Source organism: Antechinus flavipes, chromosome 4 (assembly GCF_016432865.1).
Source record: "Antechinus flavipes isolate AdamAnt ecotype Samford, QLD, Australia chromosome 4, AdamAnt_v2, whole genome shotgun sequence".
Classification (NCBI taxonomy): domain Eukaryota; kingdom Metazoa; phylum Chordata; class Mammalia; order Dasyuromorphia; family Dasyuridae; genus Antechinus; species Antechinus flavipes.
This window is the reverse complement of record NC_067401.1, coordinates 176,370,658-176,394,478: the sequence shown is the minus strand read 5'-3', so window position 1 is coordinate 176,394,478 and position 23,821 is coordinate 176,370,658. Positions and strand designations below refer to the sequence as shown.

At 35.4% G+C, this 23,821-nt stretch overlaps 1 protein-coding gene across 1 annotated transcript in view; it reads right to left on the bottom strand.

Annotated features, from left to right (window-relative positions):
* The window catches only part of DNAH9 (dynein axonemal heavy chain 9), a 581,066-nt gene that overhangs the window by 44,577 nt on the left and 512,668 nt on the right, over positions 1 to 23,821 (bottom strand). Inside the window, exons 60-61 of the mRNA XM_051995550.1 lie at positions 10,945 to 11,138; positions 9,674 to 9,822 (exon numbers count right to left, since the gene is read on the bottom strand). Of these exons, the coding sequence (XP_051851510.1) occupies positions 9,674 to 9,822; positions 10,945 to 11,138 (343 nt within the window). The remainder of the gene's footprint in view (positions 1 to 9,673; positions 9,823 to 10,944; positions 11,139 to 23,821) is intronic.

Sequence of the window (23,821 nt, the reverse complement as noted above, 5' to 3'; positions counted from 1 at the left end):
TCAAATATTGAAATCTTATCCCAAAATTTAGAATCTTTGGGTTTGTCAAACACTAGATTGCTATAGTTGACTATTCTGTCTTGTGAACCTAACCTTTTCCACTGATCAACTAATCTATTTCTTAGCCAATACCAAATGGTTTTGGTGACTGCTGCTTTATAATATAATTTTAGATCAGATACAGCTAGACCACCTTCATTTGATTTTTTTTTCATCAATTCCCTTGAGATTCTCGACTTTTTATTGTTCCATATGAATTTTGTTGTTATTTTTTCTAAATCATTAAAATATTTTCTTGGAAGTCTGATTGGTATAGCACTAAATAAATAGATTAGTTTAGGGAGTATTATCATCTTTATTATATTCGCTCGGCCTATCCAAGAGCACTTAATATTTTTCCAATTATTTAAGTCTGACTTTATTTGTGTGAAAACTTTTTTGTAATTTTGCTCAAATAATTCCTGACTTTCCTTTGGTAGGTAGATTCCCAAATATTTTATGCTATCAATAGTTATTTTGAATGGAATTTCTCTTTGTATCTCTTGCTCTTGGATTTTGTTGGTGGTGTATAAGAATGCTGAGGATTTATGGGGATTTATTTTGTATCCTGCTACTTTGCTAAAATTATGAATTATTTCTAATAGCTTTTTAGTAGAATTTCTGGGGTTTTCTAGGTATACCATCATATCATCTGCAAACAGTGATAGTTTGGTTTCCTCATTGCCTACTCTAATTCCTTTAATCTCTTTCTCGACTCTTATTGCAAAGGCTAGTGTTTCTAATACAATATTGAATTATAATGGTGATAGTGGGCAACCTTGCTTCACTCCAGATCTTACTGGGAAAGGTTCCAGTTTTTCCCCATTGCATATGATGCTTACTGAAGGTTTTAAATATATGCTCCTAACTATTTTAAGGAAAAGTCCTCTTATTCCTATGCTCTCAAGTGTTTTTATTAGGAATGGCTGTTGGATTTTATCAAATGCTTTTTCTGCATCTATTGAGATGATCATATGATTTTTGTTTGGTTGGTTGTTGATATAGTCAATTATGTTAATAGTTTTCCTAATATTGAACCAGCCCTGCATTCCTGGTATAAATCCTACTTGGTCATAGTGTATTATCCTGGGGATGATTTTCTGTAATCTTTTTGCTAATATTTTATTTAAGATTTTAGCATCAATATTCATTAGGGAGATTGGTCTATAATTTTCTTTCTCTGTTTTCAGCCTACCTGGTTTAGGTATCAGTACCATATCTGTGTCATAAAAGGAGTTTGGTAGGACTCCTTCAATCCCTACTTCTTCAAATAGTTTATTTAGCATTGGAGCTAATTGATCTTTAAATGTTTGATAGAATTCAGATGTAAATCCATCTGGTCCTGGGGATTTTTTCTTAGGGAGTTGATTGATAGTTTGTTCTATTTCTTTTTCTGAGATAGGAGTGTTTAGGATATTTACTTCTTCCTCTGTTAGTTTAGGCAAGCTATATTTTTGGAGGTATTCTTCTATTTCATTTAAGTTGTCGAATTTATTGGCGTAAAGTTGGGCAAAGTAACTCCTAATTATTGCTCTAATTTCCTCTTCGTTAGTGGTGAGTTCTCCCTTTACATTTTTAAGACTAACAATTTGATTTTCCTCTTTCCTTTTTTTAATCAGATTTACTAAGGGTTTGTCTATTTTGTTGGTTTTTTCATAGAACCAACTCTTAGTTTTATTAATTAATTCAATAGTTTTTTTATTTTCCATTTTATTGATCTCTCCTTTTATTTTTTGAATTTCAAGTTTAGTGTTTGATTGGGGGTTTTTAATTTGTTCCTTTTCTAGCATTTTTAGTTGCAAGCCCAATTCATTGACCTTCTCTTTCTATATTTTATACAAATAGGCCTCTAGAGATATGAGATTTCTCCTTATTACCGCTTTGGCTGCATCCCATACATTTTGGTATGATGTCTCATTATTATCATTTTCTTGGATGAAGTTATTAATTATGTCTATAATTTGCTGTTTCACCCAATCATTCTCTAGTATGAGATTATTTAGTTTCCAATTATTTTTTGGTCTACTTTCTTGTGGCTTTTTATTGAATGTAATTTTCAATGCATCGTGGTCTGAAAAGGATGCATTCACTATTTCTGCCTTACTGCATTTGAGTTTGAGGTTTTTATGTCCTAATATATGGTCAATTTTTCTATAGGTTCCATGAACTGCGGAAAAGAAGGTGTACTCCCTTCTGTCCCCATTACATTTTCTCCAGAGATTTATCATATCTAATTTTTCTAGTATTCTATTTATCTCTTTGACTTCTTTCTTATTTATTTTGTGGTTTGATTTATCTAATTCTGAGAGTGCAAAGTTGAGATCTCCCACTATTATAGTTTTGCTGTCTATTTCTTCTTGCAGCTCTCTTAATTTCTCTTTTAAGAATTTAGATGCTACACTACTTGGTGCATATATGTTTAATATAGATACTGCTTCATTATTCATTCTACACTTTAGCAAGATATAGTGCCCTTCCTTATCTCTTTTGATTAGATCAATTTTTGCTTTAGCTTGATCTGAGATCAGGATGGCTACCCCTGCTTTTTTGACTTCACCTGAAGCATAGTAGATTTTGCTCCAACCTTTTACCTTTAACCTGCATATATCACCCCGCTTCAGGTGTGTTTCCTGTAAACAACATATTGTAGGATTCTGGCTTTTAATCCATTCTGCTAACCACTTCCTCTTTATAGAGGAGTTTACCCCGTTCACATTTATGGTTAAAATGACCAATTCTGTATTATTTGCCATCTTGTTAACCCCGGTTTATGCTTTTCTCCCTTCTTACTCTCTTACCCCCCTTCCCAGTATTAAGCTTGTGAGCACCACTTGCTTCTCACAGCCCTCCCTTTTTTAGTATCCCTCCCCCCACTTAGAGTTCCTCCCCCTAATTTACCCCTTTCCCTCCCAGTTACCGTATTCCCTTCCACTAATTCCATTAAGGAATAAGTTAGCTTATTCCTTCCCTTTTCACTTTTCCCTTCTCACTTTTCAATGAGGTGGGAGAAGTTTCACCATAGATTGAATATGTCTAAAATTTTTCTCTTAATGCCAATTCTGAAAGCAGTAAAATACTCACTATATTCATCCCTCTCCATTCTTTCTCTCAGATATAATAGGTTTTCTTTGCCTCTTCATGAAATGTAGTACCCCCACTTTCCCCTTTTTCTGGTACAATGTCCTTTCCACAACTAGTTTCTAGAACAAGGTATACATGTATTCTTTATACATCTTTATAGCCGAAATATAGTTCCCAAGATTAATCTTTACCTTTTTAGATTTCTCTTGGGTTCTGTACTTGTAGATCAAATTTTTTGTTAAGTTCTGGCTTTTTCATCAAAAATAGGTGAAATTCGCTTACTTCGTTGAATGTCCATCTTCTTCCCTGGAAAAAGATGCTTATTTTAGCTGGGTAAGTTATTTTTGGTTGCATACCAAGTTCCTTAGCCTTTCGGAATATCATATTCCAGGCCCTTCGATCCTTTAATGTGGATGCTGCCCGATCCTGGGTGATCCTTATTGTGGCTCCTTGATACTTGAATTGGGTTTTTCTAGCTGCTTGCAGTATTTTTTCCTTCTCCTGAGGGTTCTGGCATTTGGCCACTATATTTCTTGGTGTTTTGATTTTAGGATCCCTTTCAGTAGGGGATCGATGAATTCTTTCAATGTCTATTTTACCCTCTGTTTCTATGACTTCTGGGCAGTTCTCTTTGATAATTTCCTGGAAAATAGTGTCCAGGCTTTTTTTTTCATCATACTTTTCTGGGAGTCCGATGATTCTCAGGTTGTCTCTCCTGGATCTGTTTTCCAGGTCTGTTGTCTTTCCCAGAAGGTATTTCACATTCTTTTCCATTGTTTGATATTTTTGGATTTGCTTGACTGATTCTTCTTGTCTCCTCGAGTCATTCAATTCCATTTGTTCGACCCTGATTTTCAGTGAAGTATTTTCTTCACTCACTTTTTAAAGATCTTTTTCTAATTGTCCAATTGAGTTCTTTTGTTCTGTGGAATTTTTTTCCATTTCACCAATTTTGTTTTCCAGTTCACCAATCCTATTTTTCAAGGATTTGGTTTCTTTATCCACTCTCTCTTTAACTGACTTCTCCAGGCTCTTTTGCCAAGCCTCCCTCTCCTTTTGCCAAGTCTCCCTCTCCTTTTGCAAAGCCTCCCTCTCCTTTTGCCAAGCCTCCTTCTCCTTTTCCCATTTTTCTTCTAGCTCCCTTGTGAGAGCCTTTTTAATTTCCTCCATGAGATTCATCTGTGCTGAGGAACATATGATCTCCTCCTTTGGGGATTCACCTGGGGACTGTTTGTTTTTAGTCTCCTCAGGATTTGGAGTCTGCTCTTTATCTGTATAGAAGCTGTCAAGGGTTAAAGTCTTTTTCAGTTTCTTGCTCATTCTGTCTAATAATCAAAGACAAACTATCAAAGAAACAGAAGAAAAAAACCCTTGAATGGAGGCTGCTTTCTTTGGGGGAGGGACAGGGTAGCCGTGAGGCACGGGTCCTACTGTGCTGTGGCGCCTGCGCTCTGAGATCCGAGAGCGTGCTGAGACACTGTGGGGGAGGGGTGGCCAGGTCCCGAGAGACTCCAGCTGTTTGGGGTTGTATTCTTCACCCTCGGTGTTTTTAGCTTCTCTGCTGGGCTGCTGACTTGCTGCCGGAGCAAAGTATCTAATCCTGTAGCAAAGCTCTCCCCTCAGAGACGCCTGCGATCACGCCCCACCCCCTCTCCGCTCTGCTCGGCTCTGAGCTGCTTTCTGTGCTCTCGCTGCAGCTGCTGCCCGCAGTCTGCTTCCAATCTAATAACCGTTCCCGCCCTCGCAAAAAACAGACCTTTCTTGACGAGGATGGTTTCTCTTGGTAAGTAACTGTATGTTTTTTTTTCAGTCGAGCATTAATTCAGAGGCATGAAATGAAATGGATAGTGAGAGAAAAACACGGAGGTTACACAGCAGTGTGTCTCCTCTCCGCCATCTTGGCTGGAAGTCCCCCCTTCATTCCTCTCTTGACTCCACTTCTGACTCTGGACTTCTTTCCCCACCAGGATTTTATATGGATTCCTTCTTTCCAATTTCTTTTTCACTTTTCTGTTTGCCTTTATGTGTTGTCTTTCCCTATTAGAATGTAAGCTCCTTGAGGTCAAGGACTGTCTTTTTGTTTATATTTGCATTCCCAGAATTTAGTACAATTCCTGGTAGGTGCTTAATAATTAGAAATGTCAAGTTTTGATTCCCATTGCACTGTTCCAATGTCTTCTTTTGTCTCAACAATTTCAAGTTCCTGGAATCCTTTAGCATCATTTCCTTGCTTTTTAACTTATATCATTTCGCTTGGTTTTTCATTACCTAATCTTGCTGCAGACATCTGAGAAAACAAAGGTTGGTTCAGTAAAGATTCACACATAAAGTTGGCATGTTTTCTGATAGATGACAATTTTGCAATAATAACTACTAAGTCTTTAAGACTCAGAATTGCTTCTACCTTCTCTGGGTCAGTGTTCATCCCTTGTGACTCATTTAATAACAGAGGTTCTGAAAAAGTGAGGCTATCAATAGGAAAGCTTCAAATGGTTTTTCTCTAGCTGATACAACATTTTCATTAATTCTTATATTGTTTAGAGTTTTGCAAAGATAATGAAGACATCAAGGCATACTAATACTTCCCAGGTAGTCCATGTCTCTGACTACATTCCTCATCAACCACTGGAAAGTGGAAGGTACCTCCAAGATGGCATGTAACATATGAACAGACTTGTAAAATGTCCAGCTGGATAGATAAAAGCAGACTTCTTGCCTATTTCAGCCATACAAAACTGATGATATTTTCATACAAGGCCAAATCTCAGATTTAATTACTAGATACCTAGAAAGCAGTCTAGGATATTTTAAACTCAGTCATTGTGTCTGTATTAGGTTTTGCTGTTGTTTAAAGTCCAGTAGTCTATCCATCATAATATCTTTTTTTTCTTTTCCATCACCACTATAGATGATACATAAGAGCTTCTAGATTGTGATGATGTCATTAACCAGCTTTCTTTAATATGGTTTCTATATCAGGGATAAAGAAATCTTCCTTGATTTTTCCCAGAATGGTCATGAATTAGTGAATTAGATTCTGTGGATTAGGAACATTCTTAAGAACATCCTCCTATTCCATCCATGCAATATGAAAATTCATGATATCTTGCTGAGCTTCTATCTGGACAGTCTTCTAGTATTAGGAAGTCACTAAAGTAAAAAATCTCAGGTCTAGTCCAGAATTTGTAAAGTCAGTATTCTTTTAATGTTCACTATCACTTTTTTGTATTTCTCCTCTTTTCAGCTTCTGTATTGAGTAGATGGTTAGTGTGCCGGAATTGGGACTCAACTTATTGCTTCACATTATTCTTCTAGTATTTTGAATTGGTTCCAATTAATACTGGCACGTCAGGAACTGTTGTTAGATCTGGATATTCCAGAATTACAATGTCCACTGTTCTCCTGATACCCACAAGTTCTTTAAGCAACTTGAAGCTCATTTTGACATATTCTCACATACTTTATTACTCAATCTACCAAGTCCACATCTTTTCATAGATTCTAAAGGCACTTTCCCTCAAATGTTTCCCAATAGAAAGCAAGTCAATTCCTGGAAGAGCTCTAGATGTCATTCCAGTATCATATTAACTATACTAATTGAAAGCAATGCTTGGTACCTTTTCCTTTACTGATGGCTGTCCTGCAATCTCATCAATTAAGGAGTATGGTGTTATATAGATGACATTCTACTAGGTGGCATCTTAAAGGATGCCCTAGCCTAGTACTCATTGGTACTGCAGGAGTTAATCAGTGGCCTCCCATAAAATTATTAGCTCTAAAAAATCTGTTAACTTCTCAGGCCTCTCAGTGGCCTTCATAGCAGTATAATTCTAGCTGCCATCTTGCTTTCTTGGCTCCCTAGGCAATGAGTTTATAATCAGTTCCCTGATGCTGCCCAATTATGCCTCATATAGTTTCTAGTCTAAAACTGATGTAATTATTACCTATGTAAGAAGTGTAAAAAAAAAACCCAACCAACCTTATGTTATGAACCATAACTCTGAAACAAGGATGCTTACAAGGTGTTAAGTCAGCAGAATTGATGAGACAACAGTTATCTAGTTTAGCATGGTGCTTAATAGTTCTCTAAGTTCAGTATGATTTACTTAATCTTACAACAAATAATGGTTTCCTAGTGATATAATGATTGATTTATACTCAGTGTAGAGCATATAAGCTGAGAGCCTTAGGCAGATTCAGAGGGTGGAGAAGACAATGGACTGGAAGTGGGAGCTCAAGCTCTGGGAGCCAAGGAGAGAGATTCATTCCATCTTTGGTCAGACTCTTGGTGCCTCTCCTGGGGGGACCAAGAGGCTCAGAGGCAGAGCTAGAGAAGATAAATGGAATGGAGGGAGGAGCTCAAGCCCTCAGATTCAGAGAAATTCAATTCCATCTTCATTAACTTCATGGTGGTTGTCCTGGCCTCCTGCACTTTCCCCACTGGTCTGAAAGGCTCTCAAGAAAGCTAGCTAAGCACCAGGTGAAGGAGACAATAAAGACTTTTGGACTTTAACACCTGGCTATTCTTGTGGTGATTACTGAACTGAAAGAAGGCTGGTCCCAAGACCACCAGAAAAACAAATGAGAACATTACAACCTTAAAACCCCAATAAATTGTAGGTCCTAAAAAGATTTCCAAGGCCACAGAGTATTATATCCTGCTTACTGGATAGTCATTGGGAAAAATCTTAACTTTTCACTTTAGTTTCCATGATGCACTCAGAGTGAGAAAAACAAAACACTCCTTGATACAGAGGAATCTGTGTCAAGAAACTCAAGCCTTGTCCAAACCCCCCAGGCATCTCCATAAATCAGGAGTTGATCAATTCCCATACCCTGTGGATTGAACAGCTGATAGCTCCAGAGACCAAAGAGACAGTATTTTCATCCTTACGGACATGAAGAAGAGGAGGGGCATCAATCGCAATTGAGGATCCCCAGTGTCCATTTATTTCATAAATGGTACTGCCACAATTATATTTAATGACACAAATGGCTTCTATAAGATGTTAAGTTGGGTTTATCTCAGCAAGTGAGCTATTAAGCAATTGTCAGGCCTATCACACTTGCCCAAGTCTCAGAAAAGGACAGAGTCCAAATCTTACTGATTCCAACGTGGCAGCTGAAGACTTGCAGTCTGGACTAACATTTGAGATAAAAGTAATTTTGTGGTTGGCCAAGGAACACTGAACTTTCTTTAATCGTCTGACTCTAAAACTTTCCTTTTCATATACACCCAAAATTAACTCTTCCTAAAAAAGGTTTTGGTTAAAAAACAATAGGAAGTGTAGGAAAAGTGAGAAGTAGGTGTTTTTTTTTGGGGGGGTGGAGGGGAGGGGGATTGTTGTTTGTTTGTTTTAATTGTAATTATTTTGTTTTTTAATTGCAGGAAGCCTGGAATAGCAGGTTGCTGACATTAAGAAAGCTTTTTGTGGAAACTGTCATGAGATATCTGAGAAATCATAATATCATATCTTGAGTATAAGAGCTAGACAACTTTGCTGCCCTCCTGTATGCCATGAGTTGGGTGATAGTTTCCATCAGTGCCATAGAGAACCACAATTATTCCTCACCACATTCTTTCCATTTTTCTACCTCTTTCACACTAATATTGTAATTCTTGGTATTCTACCATCTGTCAATTATCTACTTTCAAAGGTGGAAAGTAAGTGTGTGTGTGTGTGTGTGTGTGTGTGTGTGTGTGTGTGCGCGCGCGTTTGTGTGTGCACGTGCATGCTTGGTGCCTTGCAAGACACCTCATGCTGCTTCTGGATGAATAACAGGAAAAGATAGCAGGCCTATAACTTCCCTAAGGAACAGGACACAAATAATCCATCAGTGATATCACCACAAAGATCAGAAATATTAGCTTGGGGAAAGAAACTATGAATTAATTCTCCTGGCTTCATCTGGGTTTCTGTGGGCATTGGCTCCAATGGGACTTCTGGGTGGATTGGCTAAGACAGCTATCTCAGGGAAGGCTCATAGAATTCCTATGTAACTGGCTCCTAGCCAGGATAGGCACTTTGATTTTTCTCTTCTCCCCTCAATGCCTTCCTTTCCTACCCAATACAATGCAACTATCATGAATGAGCACCAATACTCAGATTCTCAATCTCTTTCCCATTTGCTTCCCCTTTCCCTGCTCCTGCTTGACCCAATTAAGAATCTTATAAAAACCCATCAGATTTTACTGGAATAAGGTGCCCAATTCCATTCAGAGTCTCAGTGAATCTGACTTGTTTCCATTGTCCCTGACAATGATTTTAAGTATTTCTTGATTGTAAGTATTTCTTCTTATAAAAAGCTGGCTTGTTCTGCTTTGAACATTGCTAAACTTTATAAAAAACAATTGCCTATTAAATATAATAATATTCAATTATATTCTTAAAAGTAAAAGCAAGTTATTATATAATGTTTCTGTATCTAAACAATCCTCTTTTTCTGCTTCATTTTGCACATGGAAATACTAATTTTATTAGTTGTTGGGTTAAAAAAAAAAAGAAAGGCACGATATTGGCTTGGTGTTGTTTCTGATGTGAAGTCCTCTTACCTTCTTTTTCTACATCCTTCAGTGGGTCAACACCTTGAGATAGGATGAAGAACATGGGAACTGCTGGTCCTGATTCTTCAAAGGAGATAGAGAAATCTAATGCTCTGCCTGCCACATATTTACTTCCTAACTTTTCTTCCACAAAATCTCTGCCAGTGAAAAATAACAGGAAGTTATTTCATTTTATAGATGAAAAGGTCTAGTCAGAGGAAGTAACTTTCCTAAAGTTACATATAGTAGTAGAGTGAAGACTAGAATCAAGATTTCCTAACTTTTAGTTTAGAGATCTTTCCTTGAAATACCAATGCAAAATGAGTACTTACTATATTTTGTAAAACCAAATAAAATTTAAAAAATGAAAAGCTAAAAATGTATAAAGCAGGTCAAACACAAAGTCCTAGGATATTTCCACTTAGTTCAATAGAGCATAGAATCTCTGTAATATGTTAAGTTGTGAAGAATGAAGAATGAGAGATATGAATTCTCCCAGGAACATGAAAATCTTAGAAAGGGAGTGTTCTGACTTGGTATGTTGGGATTGCATAGGAAAAAAGAAAACTATCTTGGATTTCACATTCCACCATGACTGGATTTTCACCAATAATTATTGCAAATAATGTATTGTGAGTGGAGAGAGGAACCATCTGATACACACTTTGGAAAGCAGAGGATAAAAAAGTTTAATCAAATTGGGTAATATGTCATTTGACAAACAAAAATTTCATTTGTAAAATGAGGAAATCAAACAATGTAAGGTCCCTTTTAACTCTAAAGCTATGGTCACTTTTGGTAACTTTAGAGAGAGAAGTGAGTAAGTGACAAATGTGACATGGATATGTATTTGATTTTTAGGCTTCATGACAACTTTAGAGTAAATTGACCCATTCTATCAACATTGTTACAATTTTCCACTAATTTTCCACTACTTGTTCATTTCCACTGATCAAAGTTGATTAGTACCTCTTCATATTCTGCTTACTAACCATTCCCCATTTGAACCTCTCAGATCTTAAGAAAATATATTGATACAGCAAAGGAATGTCAACTTTAAATTCTACAAGCAACAACAGGGCTGAGAGCTCTTGATGCAGAGAGTTTATACTACTATACTTATGAGCCTTTATCTTAACCTTTCCTTTGATGGTTTTGAGGCCTGGATGAAGTGGGGATTCTGAGACTACTACTTTGTATTCCATAAGTGTTCACTTGATAGTCTTGATGTCTCTTTCATGACAGTCAGAAGTTAGACTCTATCAAGTTGGGACCTTTACCTCATAGCATATATCATACGGTCAGGTCTCATTGTCCTCATCATACACAGTTGTTGCAGAGATGACTTGTTTTTCCACTCCTGGGGAAATTTTTCCTTCTCAGGGCATTCTGACTCCACAAATTTTTTCCAATGCTTGGCAGATCTCTCAATATCTCGGTCTAGATTACAGAATTCTTCCATTGATGAAAGAGCCTGGGAAAGTTCAAAAAACATATGTAAGAATTATGCATCCTATCTCATAGGGAAAAAAAAAACAACTGATAGGAAAACAGATTAAGGAGAGAGAATTTAAGAATCATTTGGTGGTCTAAATCATTAATTAGAGAAATGCAAATTAGGACAACTGAAGTACCATTTTCATACCTCTCAAATTGGCTAAGATGACAGAAAAAGATAATGATAAATGTCAGAGGGGATGTGAGAAAACTGGGACACTAATGTTTTGTTAGTGGAGTTGTAAAATGATCCAACCATTCTGGAGAGCAATTTAGAATTATGACCAAAGGGCTATAAAACTGTGCATAGCCTTTGATCCAGTCGTGTTTCTGCTGGGTCTGTATCCCAAAGAGATGATAAAAGAGGGAAAAGAATCAACATGTACAAAAAGGTTTGTAGCAACTCTTTTTGTAGTGGCAAGGAACTGGAAATTGAGTGGAGGCCCATATTTGGGGAATAACTAAGTTATTGTATATGAATATAATGGAATATTATAGTTTTATAAGAAATGATGAGCAGGATGATTTCAGAAAAGCCTGGAAAAACTTACATGAACTGATGTTAAATGAAATACATTACAGCAAGATTATGTGATGATCAACTGTGATGGACTTAGCTCTTTTCAACAATAAGGTAATTCAGGGCAAGTCCAATAGACTTGTGATGGAGACTGTCATTCACATCTAGAGAGAGAATTATGTAGACTGAAGGTGGATCAAAGCATAGTATTTTCACCTTTTTTTGTTGTATTGTTATTGTTTGGTTTTTTTCCCTTCCTTTGATCAGACTCTTTTTTTGAGCAGCTTGATGAATTTGGAAATATGTTCAGATGTTTAACCTGTATCAGATTGCTTCCTATCTTGGAGTGGAGAGGAGAAGAGAGAGAAACAGAGAAATATGGAACACAAGGTTTTGCAAGGATGAATGCTAAAAGCTATCTTTGCATGTATTTAGAAAGATAAAATACTATTAAAATAGTTGGAAGGCAAAAAAATCATTTGGACTATGTGAAATCTCCGAACAAAAATATTTTTGACATCCTATTTCAAAAAAAAATGATAAAAAGTTTTCAAATATCCTAGAAATAGAGAACTAAATAAATAATGAAAGAATCCACCATTCACCTTCTGAAAGAGATCCCAAATGGAAACCCAGTTATATTAAAGCCAAAATCCTGAATTTTTAGATCAAGGAAAAAACAGAAATAGAGAGACTAATTTTGCTATAAGGGATCATGTTGTTGTTGTTGTTGAGCTGTATTGTAAGCATCCAGAAATAAAGAATTCAAATGCCAAGCAGCCATCATTATAATCATGCAAGATTTAACAATTACTAAATAAAGGAGCAGAGAGCTTGGAATTTTATGATTCCAGAAGGCAAAGGATGTAGGCTTACAAGCCTACTCAACAAATTGTTGTCTTTTTTTTTTTTAATTAAAGCTTTTTATTTTCAAAACATATGCATAGATAATTTTCAACATTCGCCCTTGCAAAATCATGTGTTCCAAATTTTTTTTCCCTCCCTTTCCCCTAACTAATGGCAAATAATCCAATATATGTTAAATGCATGCAATTCTTTTTATACATATTTCCACAATTATTATGCTGCACAAGAAAAATCAGATCAAAAGGGAAAAAAAATACGAGAAAGAAAACAAAATGCAAGCAAACAATAAAAAAGTGAAAATACTATTTTGTGATCCATACTCAGTCCCCTCATTCCTCTTTCTAGGTGCATTTGACTCTCTTCATCACAAGACCATTGGAACTGGCCTGAATCATCTCGCTGTTGAAAAGAGCCATGTCTATCAGAATTGATCATAGTATAATCTTGCTGTTGCTGTGTACAGTGTTCTCCTGGTTCTATCACTTCATTCAATATCAGTTTGTGTTAAGTCTCTCCAGGCCTCTCTGAAATCATACTGCTGATCATATCTTATAGAACAATACTATTCCATAATATTCATATACCATAACTAACTTCGCCACTCTCTAATTGATGAGCATCCACTCAGTTTTCAGTTCCTTGTCATTACAAAAAGGGTTGCTATAAATATTTTTGCATCTGTGAGTCCTTTTTTCTTTTTTATGATCTTTTTGAGATATAGGCCCAGTAGACACACTGCTGGATCAAAAGATATGCACAGTTTGATAGCCCTTTGGGCATAGTTCCATATTGCTTTCTGGAATGGTTGGATAAGTTCACAACTCCACCAAAAATGTATTAGTGTCCCAGTTTTCCCACACTGCCTCCAACATTCATCATTATCTGGAAAATAGATGATGTTTAATGAAACAGAGGATTTCTAAGCATTTTTGATGAAGAGGCCAGAGCTAAATAGAAAATCTGACATTCAAACACAGGACTCAAGGGAGAAATACAGGACTATGTCAGGTTAAACTGTTTTCCTTCTTGTATAGGAATATGATACATATAATCCCTCCAACTTAATCATCAATGGGGTAAAAGTTGACTTTTTGAAAAAACAATAGAATAGATAAACCATTAAGTGATTTGATTTTTTTTAAATAGAAGAAAACCATTATCAAAAATAAAGAAGGTGAATTCACAAAGAAGAAAAAAAATAAATCCAATTATTAGGAGCTATTTTACTTTCAACCATCTATCAAAAAATCCTAATAATTTAAATGAAATGTATGAATATAAAAATATAATTGTCTTTCATAGGAAATAGAATATTCAAAAAACCTTATGTTAGAAATTGAGATTGAATAAGCTATAAATAAACTCTCAGAGAAGAAGCTCAAGAACCAGATGGATTTATAAGTGAATTCAACCAAACATTTAAATAATAATTAATAATAATCATATAAATTTTGAAAAAAAATTGGTAAAGGAGGGGTCCTATCAAATTCTTCTATGATTCAAATATAATATTGATACCTTAACTGGAGAAAGTCAAAACAGGGGGATAGAAACCTCTATAGGACAATTTCTATAATGAATGTTGATATAAAAATTTTAAATAATATTAAACTTTATTTTTATTTAAAAACAAAATGAAACAAACTACAAAATATAGGACTAAATGGAGCTTTTCTTAAAAGTATTTTATTTTTCTAAAAACACGTAAAGATAGTTTTCAACATTTATTTCTTTAACAATTTGTCTTCAAAGATTTTCTCTCTCCCTCCCCTCTCTTTCTTCCTGAAGACAGCAAGCAATCTGATATAGATTAAACATGTATAATCCTTCTAGACATTTTTCCATATTTGTCATGTTTTGTGAGAAAATCAGATTAAAAGGGGGAAAAAAGAAACAAAAGAAAGAAAAAACAAGCAAGCAAACAAGGCATTTTTTTTTTAAACCACATTCATTGTTCTGTCTTTGAATGTGGATAGCACTTTCCATCCCAAGTCTATTGGAATGCCTTGAATCATGGCATTGCTGAGAAGAGCTAAGTGTAACATAGTTGATCATTACATAATTTTGCTGTTACTGTGTATAATGTTTTCTTGGTTCTGCTCAATTCACTCAGGATCAGTTTATGCAAGTATTTCCAGACTTCTGAAATTAGTCTTGCTCATCATTTCTTATAGAATAATATTCTATTACATTCATATTTTGTAACTTATTTAGCCATCCCTCAAATGAAGGACATCTCCTCAATTTCCAATTTCTTGCCACTACTAAAAGAGCTGCTGCAAAACATTTCTGCACACGTGGGTTCCTTTCTATTCTTTAAGATCTCTTTGTGGTGAAAGCACAGTAGAAACACTGCTGGGTTGAAAGGGTATGTTAAGTTTGATAACTTCTTGAGCATATTCCAAATTGTTCTCTGCAATGGTTGGATCTGTTCACTTTTCCACCAACAATGTATCAGTGTCCCAGTTTTCCCACATCCCCTCCAACATTTGTCATTATCTCTTCCTGTCATCTTAGCCAATTTGGTAGGTGTATAGTGTATCTCAGACTTGTCTTAATTTGCATTTCTCTGATCAATAGTGATTTGGGGCACCTTTTTATATGACTAGAAATAGTTTCAGTTTCTTCATCTCAAAATTGTCTGTTCATATCCTTTGACCATATATTAATTGAAGAATGACTTGAATTCTTATAGAGTCAATTCTCTATATATTTTAGAAATGAGGCCTTTATCAGAACCTTTGAATGTAAAAATGTTTCTCCAGTTTATTGTTTCCCTTCTAATGTTGTCTGCATTAGTTTTGTTTGTACAAAAACTTTTTAACTCAATATAATCAAAATCATCTATTTTGTGATCAATAATGATCTCTAGTTCTTTTTTGGTCACAGATTCCTCCCCCCTCCACAGATCTGAGAGGTAAACTATCCTAAGTTTCTCTAATTTGTTTATAATATCATTATGTCTAGATCATGAACCCATTTTGACCTTATGCTGGTATATGGTGTTAGGTGTGGGTCAATGCCTAGTTTCTGCCATACTAATTTCCAATTTTCCCAACAGTTTTTGTCAAATAGTGAGTTCTTATCCCCAAAGTTGGGGTCTTTGGGTTTGTCAAACACTAGATTACTATAGTCATTGATTATTTTGTCCTGTGAACCTACCCTATTTTCTTAGCCAGTACCAAATGGTTTTGATGACTGTTGTTTTTATAATATAATTTTAGGTCTGGTACAACTAGGCTACCTTCATTTGCTTTTTTTTTTTTTTCCATTAATTCCCTTGAAATTCTTGACCTTTTTTTCTTCCAGATGAATTTTGTTGTTATTTTTTCCTATGTCAGTAAAATAGTCTTTTTTAAAAGTGTGATTAGTATAGCACTAAATAAATATATTAGTTTAGGTAGTATTGTCACCTTTTTATATTTGTTCGACCTATCCAAGAGCACTTGATATTTTCCAGTTGTTTAGATCTGACTTTACTTGTTTGGAAAGTGTTTTGTAGTTTTGCCCATATAGTTCCTGACTTTCTCTTGGCAGATAGATTCCCAAATATTTTGTACTATCAGCAGTTATTTTAAATGGAATTTCCCTTTTGTATTTCTTGCTGTTGGATTTTGTTAGTGATATATAAAAATGCTGAGGATTTATGTGGATTTATTTTGTATCCTGCAACTTTGCTAAAGTTGTGGATTATTTCTAATAGTTTCTTAGTTGATTCTCTAGGATTCTTTAAGTATATCATCATATCATCTGCAAAGAGTGATAATTTGGTTTCCTCATTATCTATTCTAATTCCTTTAATCTAATCTCTTTTTCTTTTTTTTTAAATTATAGCTTTTTATTGACAGAACATATGCATGGATAATTTTTCATCATTGTCCCTTGCACTAACTTCTGTTCCAACTTTTCTCTTCCCTCCCTTCACCTCCTCCCCTACGTGGCAGGCAGTCTCATATATGTTAAACATGTTAAAGTATATCTTAGATACAATATATGTGTGCAGATCTGTACAGTTCTCTTGTTGCACAAGAAAAATCGAATTCAGAAGATAAAAATAACCTGGGAAGAAAAACAAAAATGCAAGTAGTCCACATTCACTTCCCAGTGTTCCTTCTCTGGGTATAGCTGATTCTGTCCATCATTGATCAATTGGAACTGAATTGGATCTTCTCTTTGTCGAAGATATCCACTTCCATCAGAATACATCCTCATCCAATATTGTTGTTGAAGTGTTTAATGATCTCCTGATTCTGCTCATTTCACTTAGCATCAGCTAACATGAGCTCTCTGAGCCTCTCTGTATTCATCCTGCTGGTCTGAAAGGCTCTCCAGAAAGCTGCCCAGCCCCAGGCAAGGAGATAATAAAGAATTTGGACTTTATCCCTGGTTATTCTTGTGGTGATTACTCTGCTGAAACAAGGCTGATCCAGAGATCTCCAGAAAACCAACCAAGAACTTCTCCGAATTTGCAGTTCAATGTAATATATATTTCAGAGTTCATTCAAAGGCTTAGGTTCAAACTAGACCAAAGGCCTTCAAAGCCTTAAGCAGGTGTTAAATCACCTAGCCTTTGAATACATCTAGAAACTCCCAGCCTTGTAAGGGAGAAAAAGGCGGGGAGTCTCTGGGGAAGTCTCAATAAATAGTCTTTGCCTCTAAACTGGAGGGAATCTATCCCCCTAACTCTTAGTTAACACTACAGTATATAATGATCTCCTGGTTCTGCTCATTTCACTTGTTATGCCACAGTTCTCTTTAACTGTCTTGACTCAGTTTCCTTGTACAAGTTTCCCTTGTCTCAGTCTCCCTAATTACTCCCCTAAGCTGTAAATCTCCCTCTGGTCCATGAAGGCTGAAGACCAATTAGTCTAAGGTTATAAATTGTTAGCCCAAGCAAGATAAACAAGAGAGTAGACCTCCTGATTATCTTCTGTCCTTGAGAATTTACAACATCCCTCTAAAATATTCCAAGATATTTCACTAACATCTTTATCTCTGGGTATTCAGACATCCTGTCTCTGGGATTTTTTTTTTTTTTTTTTTGGTTTATAGCCTTTTCCAGCTGGGCTTTCCCGCTCTTTCCCACTCTTTCCCTCTTCTTTGTCTCCAAAAGGTATATAAAGGTTAGAGATTCTCCATTCATTGCTGGAGTATGGCGGCTGGCAGTTGTATGCTGGACTCCTCCAGCCCTGGGACCAACATGAATTCCTTGGTCCCAGTATATCTTTATCTCTGTCTGACTGGATAATTCCAAATGAGAGTCTTGTCCAGTCAATCTTACTCTCCCATTAATAAAATATTAAAAACTCTCTAATCTCTCTCCTGCCTCAGTTTCTCCGGCATTACACACTTAGCATCAGTTCATGTTTTCTCCAAGCTTCTCTGTATTCATCCTGCTGGTCATTTCTTATAGAACAATAATATTAACAGTCATAGATCACAGTTTATTCAGCCATTCTTCAATTGGTAGGCATCCCTTTGATTTCCAGTTTCTAGCCACCATGAAAAGGGTTGCCACAAACATTTTTGCACATACAGGTCCCTTTCCCTTCTTTAATATCTCCTTGGGATATAGGCCCAGCAGTAACACTGCTGGATCAAAGGGTATGCACAGTTTGATAACTTTTTGAATATAGTTTCAAATTGCTCTCCAGAATGGTTGGATCCATTCACAACTTCGCCAACAATGCATCAGTGTCCCAGTTTTCCCACATCCTCTTCAATGTTCGTCATCTTTTCCTGTCATCTTAGCCAATCTGAGAGGTGTGTAGTGCTATCTCAGAGTTGTCTTAATTTGCATTTCTCTGATCAATAGTGATTTGGAACACCCTTTTGTATGAGTACAAATAGTTTCAATTTGATCATCTGGAAATTATTCATATCCTTTAACCATTTATCAATTGGAAAATGGCTCAATTTCTTATAAATTAGAGCCAATTCTCTATATATTTTGGAGATGAGGCTTTATCAGAACCTTTAACTGTAAAAATGTTTTCCCAGTTTATTGCTTCCCTTCTAATCTTGTTTGCATTAATTTTATTTATACAAAATCTTTTTAACTTGATATTATCAAAATTTTCCATTAATTCCAGTAATGATCTCTAGTTCTTCTTTGGTCACAAATTCCTTCCTCCTCCACAAGTCTGAAAGGTAAATTATCCTATGTTCTCTAATTTATTTATAATCTCACTCTTTATGCCTAAAACATGAACCCATTTTGATCTTATATTGGTGTAGGTTGTTAAGTGTGGGTCCATGCTCAATTTCTGCCATATTAATTTCTAGTTTTCCAAGCAGTTTTTGTCAAATAGTGAATTTTTATCCCCAAAGTTGGGATCTTTGGGTTTGTCAAACACTAGATTGCTAGATTATTGACTATTTTGTCCTGTGTCCCTGAGATGAAAAATTGTTGATGAGACTTTTGCAGTACATCAGAGTTTACAGGAACTATTGGATTCCTGGCACATGAACTAATGGACAATGGAATCCTTTTGGACTATTTCTAGGACTTATGGACATGTGTAAATTTTCAGGATGATTCATGTTATTTATTACATTACCACTAGCCTGTGTTATATTGCTATGTGCTTATGTGTTTTATGTAATTGCAAGAATCATTGGATTTCTTGAGATGAAAGATTGTTGATGAGACTATTGCAGTACTTAAATTTTCATGTTGATTCATGTTATTTGTTACATTACTACTAGCCTGTGTTATATTATTATGTGCTTATGTATTTTATGTAATTGCAAGAATCATTGGATTTCTTGAGATGAAAAATTGTTGATGAGACTATTGCAGTACTTAAATTTTCATGTTGATTCTTGTTATTTGTTACATTACTACTACCCTGTGTTATATTGCTATGTGCTTATGTAAATTGTGTATAATGCCTCCCATATTGATGGATTTACATATACCATGTATATCTGTTTCAAGTTCTGGCCCAAAACATCTTCTTGTAAGATCAGATCAACAATCTATCAACTCTAATGAGTTAGCAATTTGTAAAGATTCCAACATGTAGACCAATCATGTCTCCAGAAGACAGATTATGAAGAATAATATCACCCTATTGACACAGAGGTGATAAATATGCAACAGTAAATATTTTGAACAGGAGAATCTGTATTCCTTAACTATGCATCTTTGAAAATTGTCTATCTCTTTTCTCCCAGTTTCTCCCAAGATACTACAAACTTCATATCACTACAGAAAAAATTCAAAGGCATGCTCCTTTTCAATATTTAGGATATGAAATATATCCTAAGGCACTTACACTACAAAAACTGTCTTTGAGAACAGAGAGGTTGAACACCTTAAGTGATTTCCAAAAGTTAATAGGAGATATCCAATGGATGCCTCCAGTGTTAGGTTTAACTACCAATCAATTACAACCCCTATATGACATTTTAAGGGGAGACACTGCTTTAAATTCACCATGCCAGCTTACAAAAGAAGCTCAAGAGGCTTTGAGAGAAGTTGAACTGGCTTTATCCAATGTAGTTGAAAGAGTAACTCAAAAACCCTTGGAAATATCAGTTTTTGCTACAAAAAAAGCACCCACAGCAGTCCTTCATCAAGGAGACAGTGTGATAGAGTGGGTGAACCTCCCAGCACAACCAGAACAAAGCCTTACTCCTTACCCAGTGCTTGTGGCTAGAATTTTATTAAAGGCCATTAAGCGAGCAGTACAATTATCTGGGACAAGACCTGACAAGATATACACCTTTTATACAAATGCACAAATTAATGTATGCTGTGAGACCATCCCAGAGTGGCAAATTTTATTGGCCATGGCTCCAAATTTTGCACATGGATCTCCATTAAAGATAACCAGACTACTGCATAATTGGCAATGGATTTTTGAGGAGAAGGTTTCTAAGGTTCCTCTTAAAGGACCAACTATTTTTACAGACGCAGCCAAACAAAATATTTGTGCTGTATACTCTCATGATTTAACCGTAAAAAGAGTAGTCAGAACTCCTTTTCAATCCACTCAGCAGAACGAATTATATGCGATCATGCTAGCTCTCACTTATTACCTAGACGACATAAATATAATATCTGATTCAGCCTATTCAGTAGGTGTGGTACAAAGAATTGCCACAGCCCAAATAAAATTTGCAGCTTCTAATATATATAAGCTCTTTAAGGAACTTCACTGATCAACTAGTCTATTTCTTAGCTAATACCAAATGGTTTTGGTGACTGCTGCTTTATAATATAGTTTTAGATCTGCTACAGCTAGGCCGTCTTCATTTGATTTTTTTTTCATTAGTTCCCTTGAAATTCTTGACCTTTTGTTCTTCCATATGAATTTTGTTGTTATTTTTTCTAGGTCATTAAAATAGTTTCTTGGGAGTCTGATTGGTATAGCATTAAATAAATAGATTAGTTTAGGTAGTATTGTCATCTTTATTATACTCATTCAGCCTATCCAACAGCACTTTTTTTTTTCATAAAACTAACTTTTAGTTTTATTTATTAATTTAGTAATTTTTTTTTTACTTTCAATTTTATTAATCTTTCAAGTTTATTATTTGATTGGGGTTTTTAAATTTGTTCTTTTTTTAAGTTTTTTAGTTGCAAGCCCAATTCAATGATTTTCTCTTTCTCTATTTTATGCAAGTAAACGTCTAGTGATATAAAATTTCCCCTTATTATCACTTTGGCTGCATCCCACAAATTTTGGTATATTGTCTCGTTATTTTCATTTTTTTAGATGCAATTATTAATTATGTCTATAATTTGCTATTTCACCCATTCATTCTTTAGGATGAGATTATTTAGTTTCCAATTACTTTTTGGTTTATTTTCTCCTGCTCTTATATTGCATGTGTTTTTATTGCATCATGATCTGAAAAAAAAAATGCGTTTACTATTTCTGCCTTTCTGCATTTGATTTTGAGGTTTTTATACCTTAACACATGATCAAGTTTGGTATAAATTCCATGAACTACTGAGAAAAAGTATACTCCTTTCTATCTTCATTCAATTTTCTCCAAAGATCTATCATACCTAACTTTTCTAACATTTTGTTTACCTCCTTAACTTCTTTCTTATTTGTTTTGTGGTTTGATTTATCTAATTATGAGAGAGCAAGGTTGAGATCCCCCACTAATATAGTTTTGCTGTCTGTTTTTTCTTGCATCTCTCTTAAATTCTCTTCTAGGAATTTCCATATTATACCACTTGGTGCATATATGTTTGGTATTGATATTGCTTCATTATCTATGGTACCCTTTACCATATGGTTTCCTTCTTTATCTCTTTTAATTAGATCTATCTTTGCTTTATTTCTGTGATTGCTACCCTTAATTTTTTTTCTTCACCGGAGGAATAATATATTCTGCTCTAGCCCTTTACCTTCACTCTGTATGTATGCTTTAAATGTGTTTCTTGTAAACAACATATTGTAGGATTCTGGCTTTTAATCCACTCTGCTATCTGCTTCCATTTTATAGCAGAGTTCATCCCATATACATTCACGTTAAAAAAAAAAAAAAACTAATTCTGTATTTCCTGTCATTTTATTCATCCTGTTATGCTTTTTTTCTTTCCTTTTCCCCTTCCTTCCTCCCCAGTATTTTGCTTTTGATGACTACCTCCCTCAAACAGTCCTCCCCCTTTAGAGCTCTTCCCCCTTTTTTACATCTTTCCCCTAATTCTTTTTTTTTTAATAGCTTTTTATTTACAGTTTTATATATATGGGTAATTTTACAGCATTGACAATTGCCAAATCTTTTATTCCAATTTTTCCCCTCCTTCCTCCTATCCCCTCCCCTAGATGGCAGGATGATCATAGATGTTAAATATATTAAAGTATAAATTAGATACATAATAAGCATACATGACCAAACCGTTATTTTGTTTTACAAAAAGAATTGGACTCTGAAATATTGTACAATTAGTCTGTGAAGGAAATCCAAAATGCAGGCAGGCAAAAATATAGGGATTGGGAATTCAATGTAATGGTTCTTAGTCATCTCCCAGAATTTTTTTGCTGGGCGTAGCTGGTTCAGTTTATTACTGCTCCATTGAAACTGATTTGGTTCATCTCATTGCTGAGGGTGGCCAGGTCCATCAAAATTGATCATGATATAGTATTGTTGTTGAAGTATATAATGATCTCCTGGCCCTGCTCATTTCACTCAGCATCAGTTCGTGTAAGTCTCTCCAGGCCTTTCTGAAATCATCCTGTTGGTCATTTCTTACCGAACAATAATATTCCATTATATTCATATACCACAATTTATTCAGCCATTCTCCAATTGACTGCATCTACTCAGTTTCCAGTTTCTGGCCACTACATAGAAGGCTGGCATAAACATTCGTGCACATATAGATCCCTATCCCTCCTGGAATATAAGCCCAGTAGGAACACTGCTGGATCAAAGGGTATGCACAGTTTGATAACTTTTTGAGCATAGTTCCAGATTGCTCTCCAGAATGGTTAGATGTATTCACAATTCCACCAACAATGTATTAGAGTCCCTGTTTTCCCACATCCCCTCCAACATTCCGCATTATCTTTCCCTGTCATTCTAGCCAGTCTGACAGGTGTGTAGTTTTCCCCTAATTCTTGTTTTCTCTTCTATTAGTCTTTCCTTTTCTTTTCCCTCTTTCCCTCCTACTTCCCTATAAGATGAGACAAGTTTCTCTGTGGTCTGATATTCTCTTTTAGAGCCAAATCTGATGAGAGTAAGATTCACACAATGCTAATTCCCCTCCCTTCTTTCCCTCATCAATTATAATAGGTTTTCTTTGCCTCTTTGTGAGATGTAATTTCCCTTATTTTACCTTTTCCCCCTTCTAGTATAATCCCCTTTCCACCTCTAGTTTTTTTTCATATTATCATAATGAAATCAAATTATACTCACATTTTCTAAGTATACCCATAACAGAAATGTAGATCTCAAGAGGTCTTTCCTTTTTACTTTTTTATGTTTCTCTTGAGTTCTGTTTGGAGATCAATTTTTTTGTTCAGTTCTGGACTTTTCATTAGAAATAGGTGAAATTCACCTCTATCATTGAATGTCCATCTTCTTCCCTGAAATATAATGTTCATTTTAGCTGGATAGCTGTAATCCACATTCCTTTGCCTTTCAGAAAATCAGATTCCAAGACCTTAGATCCTTTAAATTGGAAGCTTCTAGGTGCTGGGTAATCCAAATTGTGGCTCTTCAGTATTTAAATTGTTATTTTCTGGCTGCTTGCATTATCTTTTCCTTGTGAGGATATTCCTTGGGGATTTAAATTTTGGGGGTCT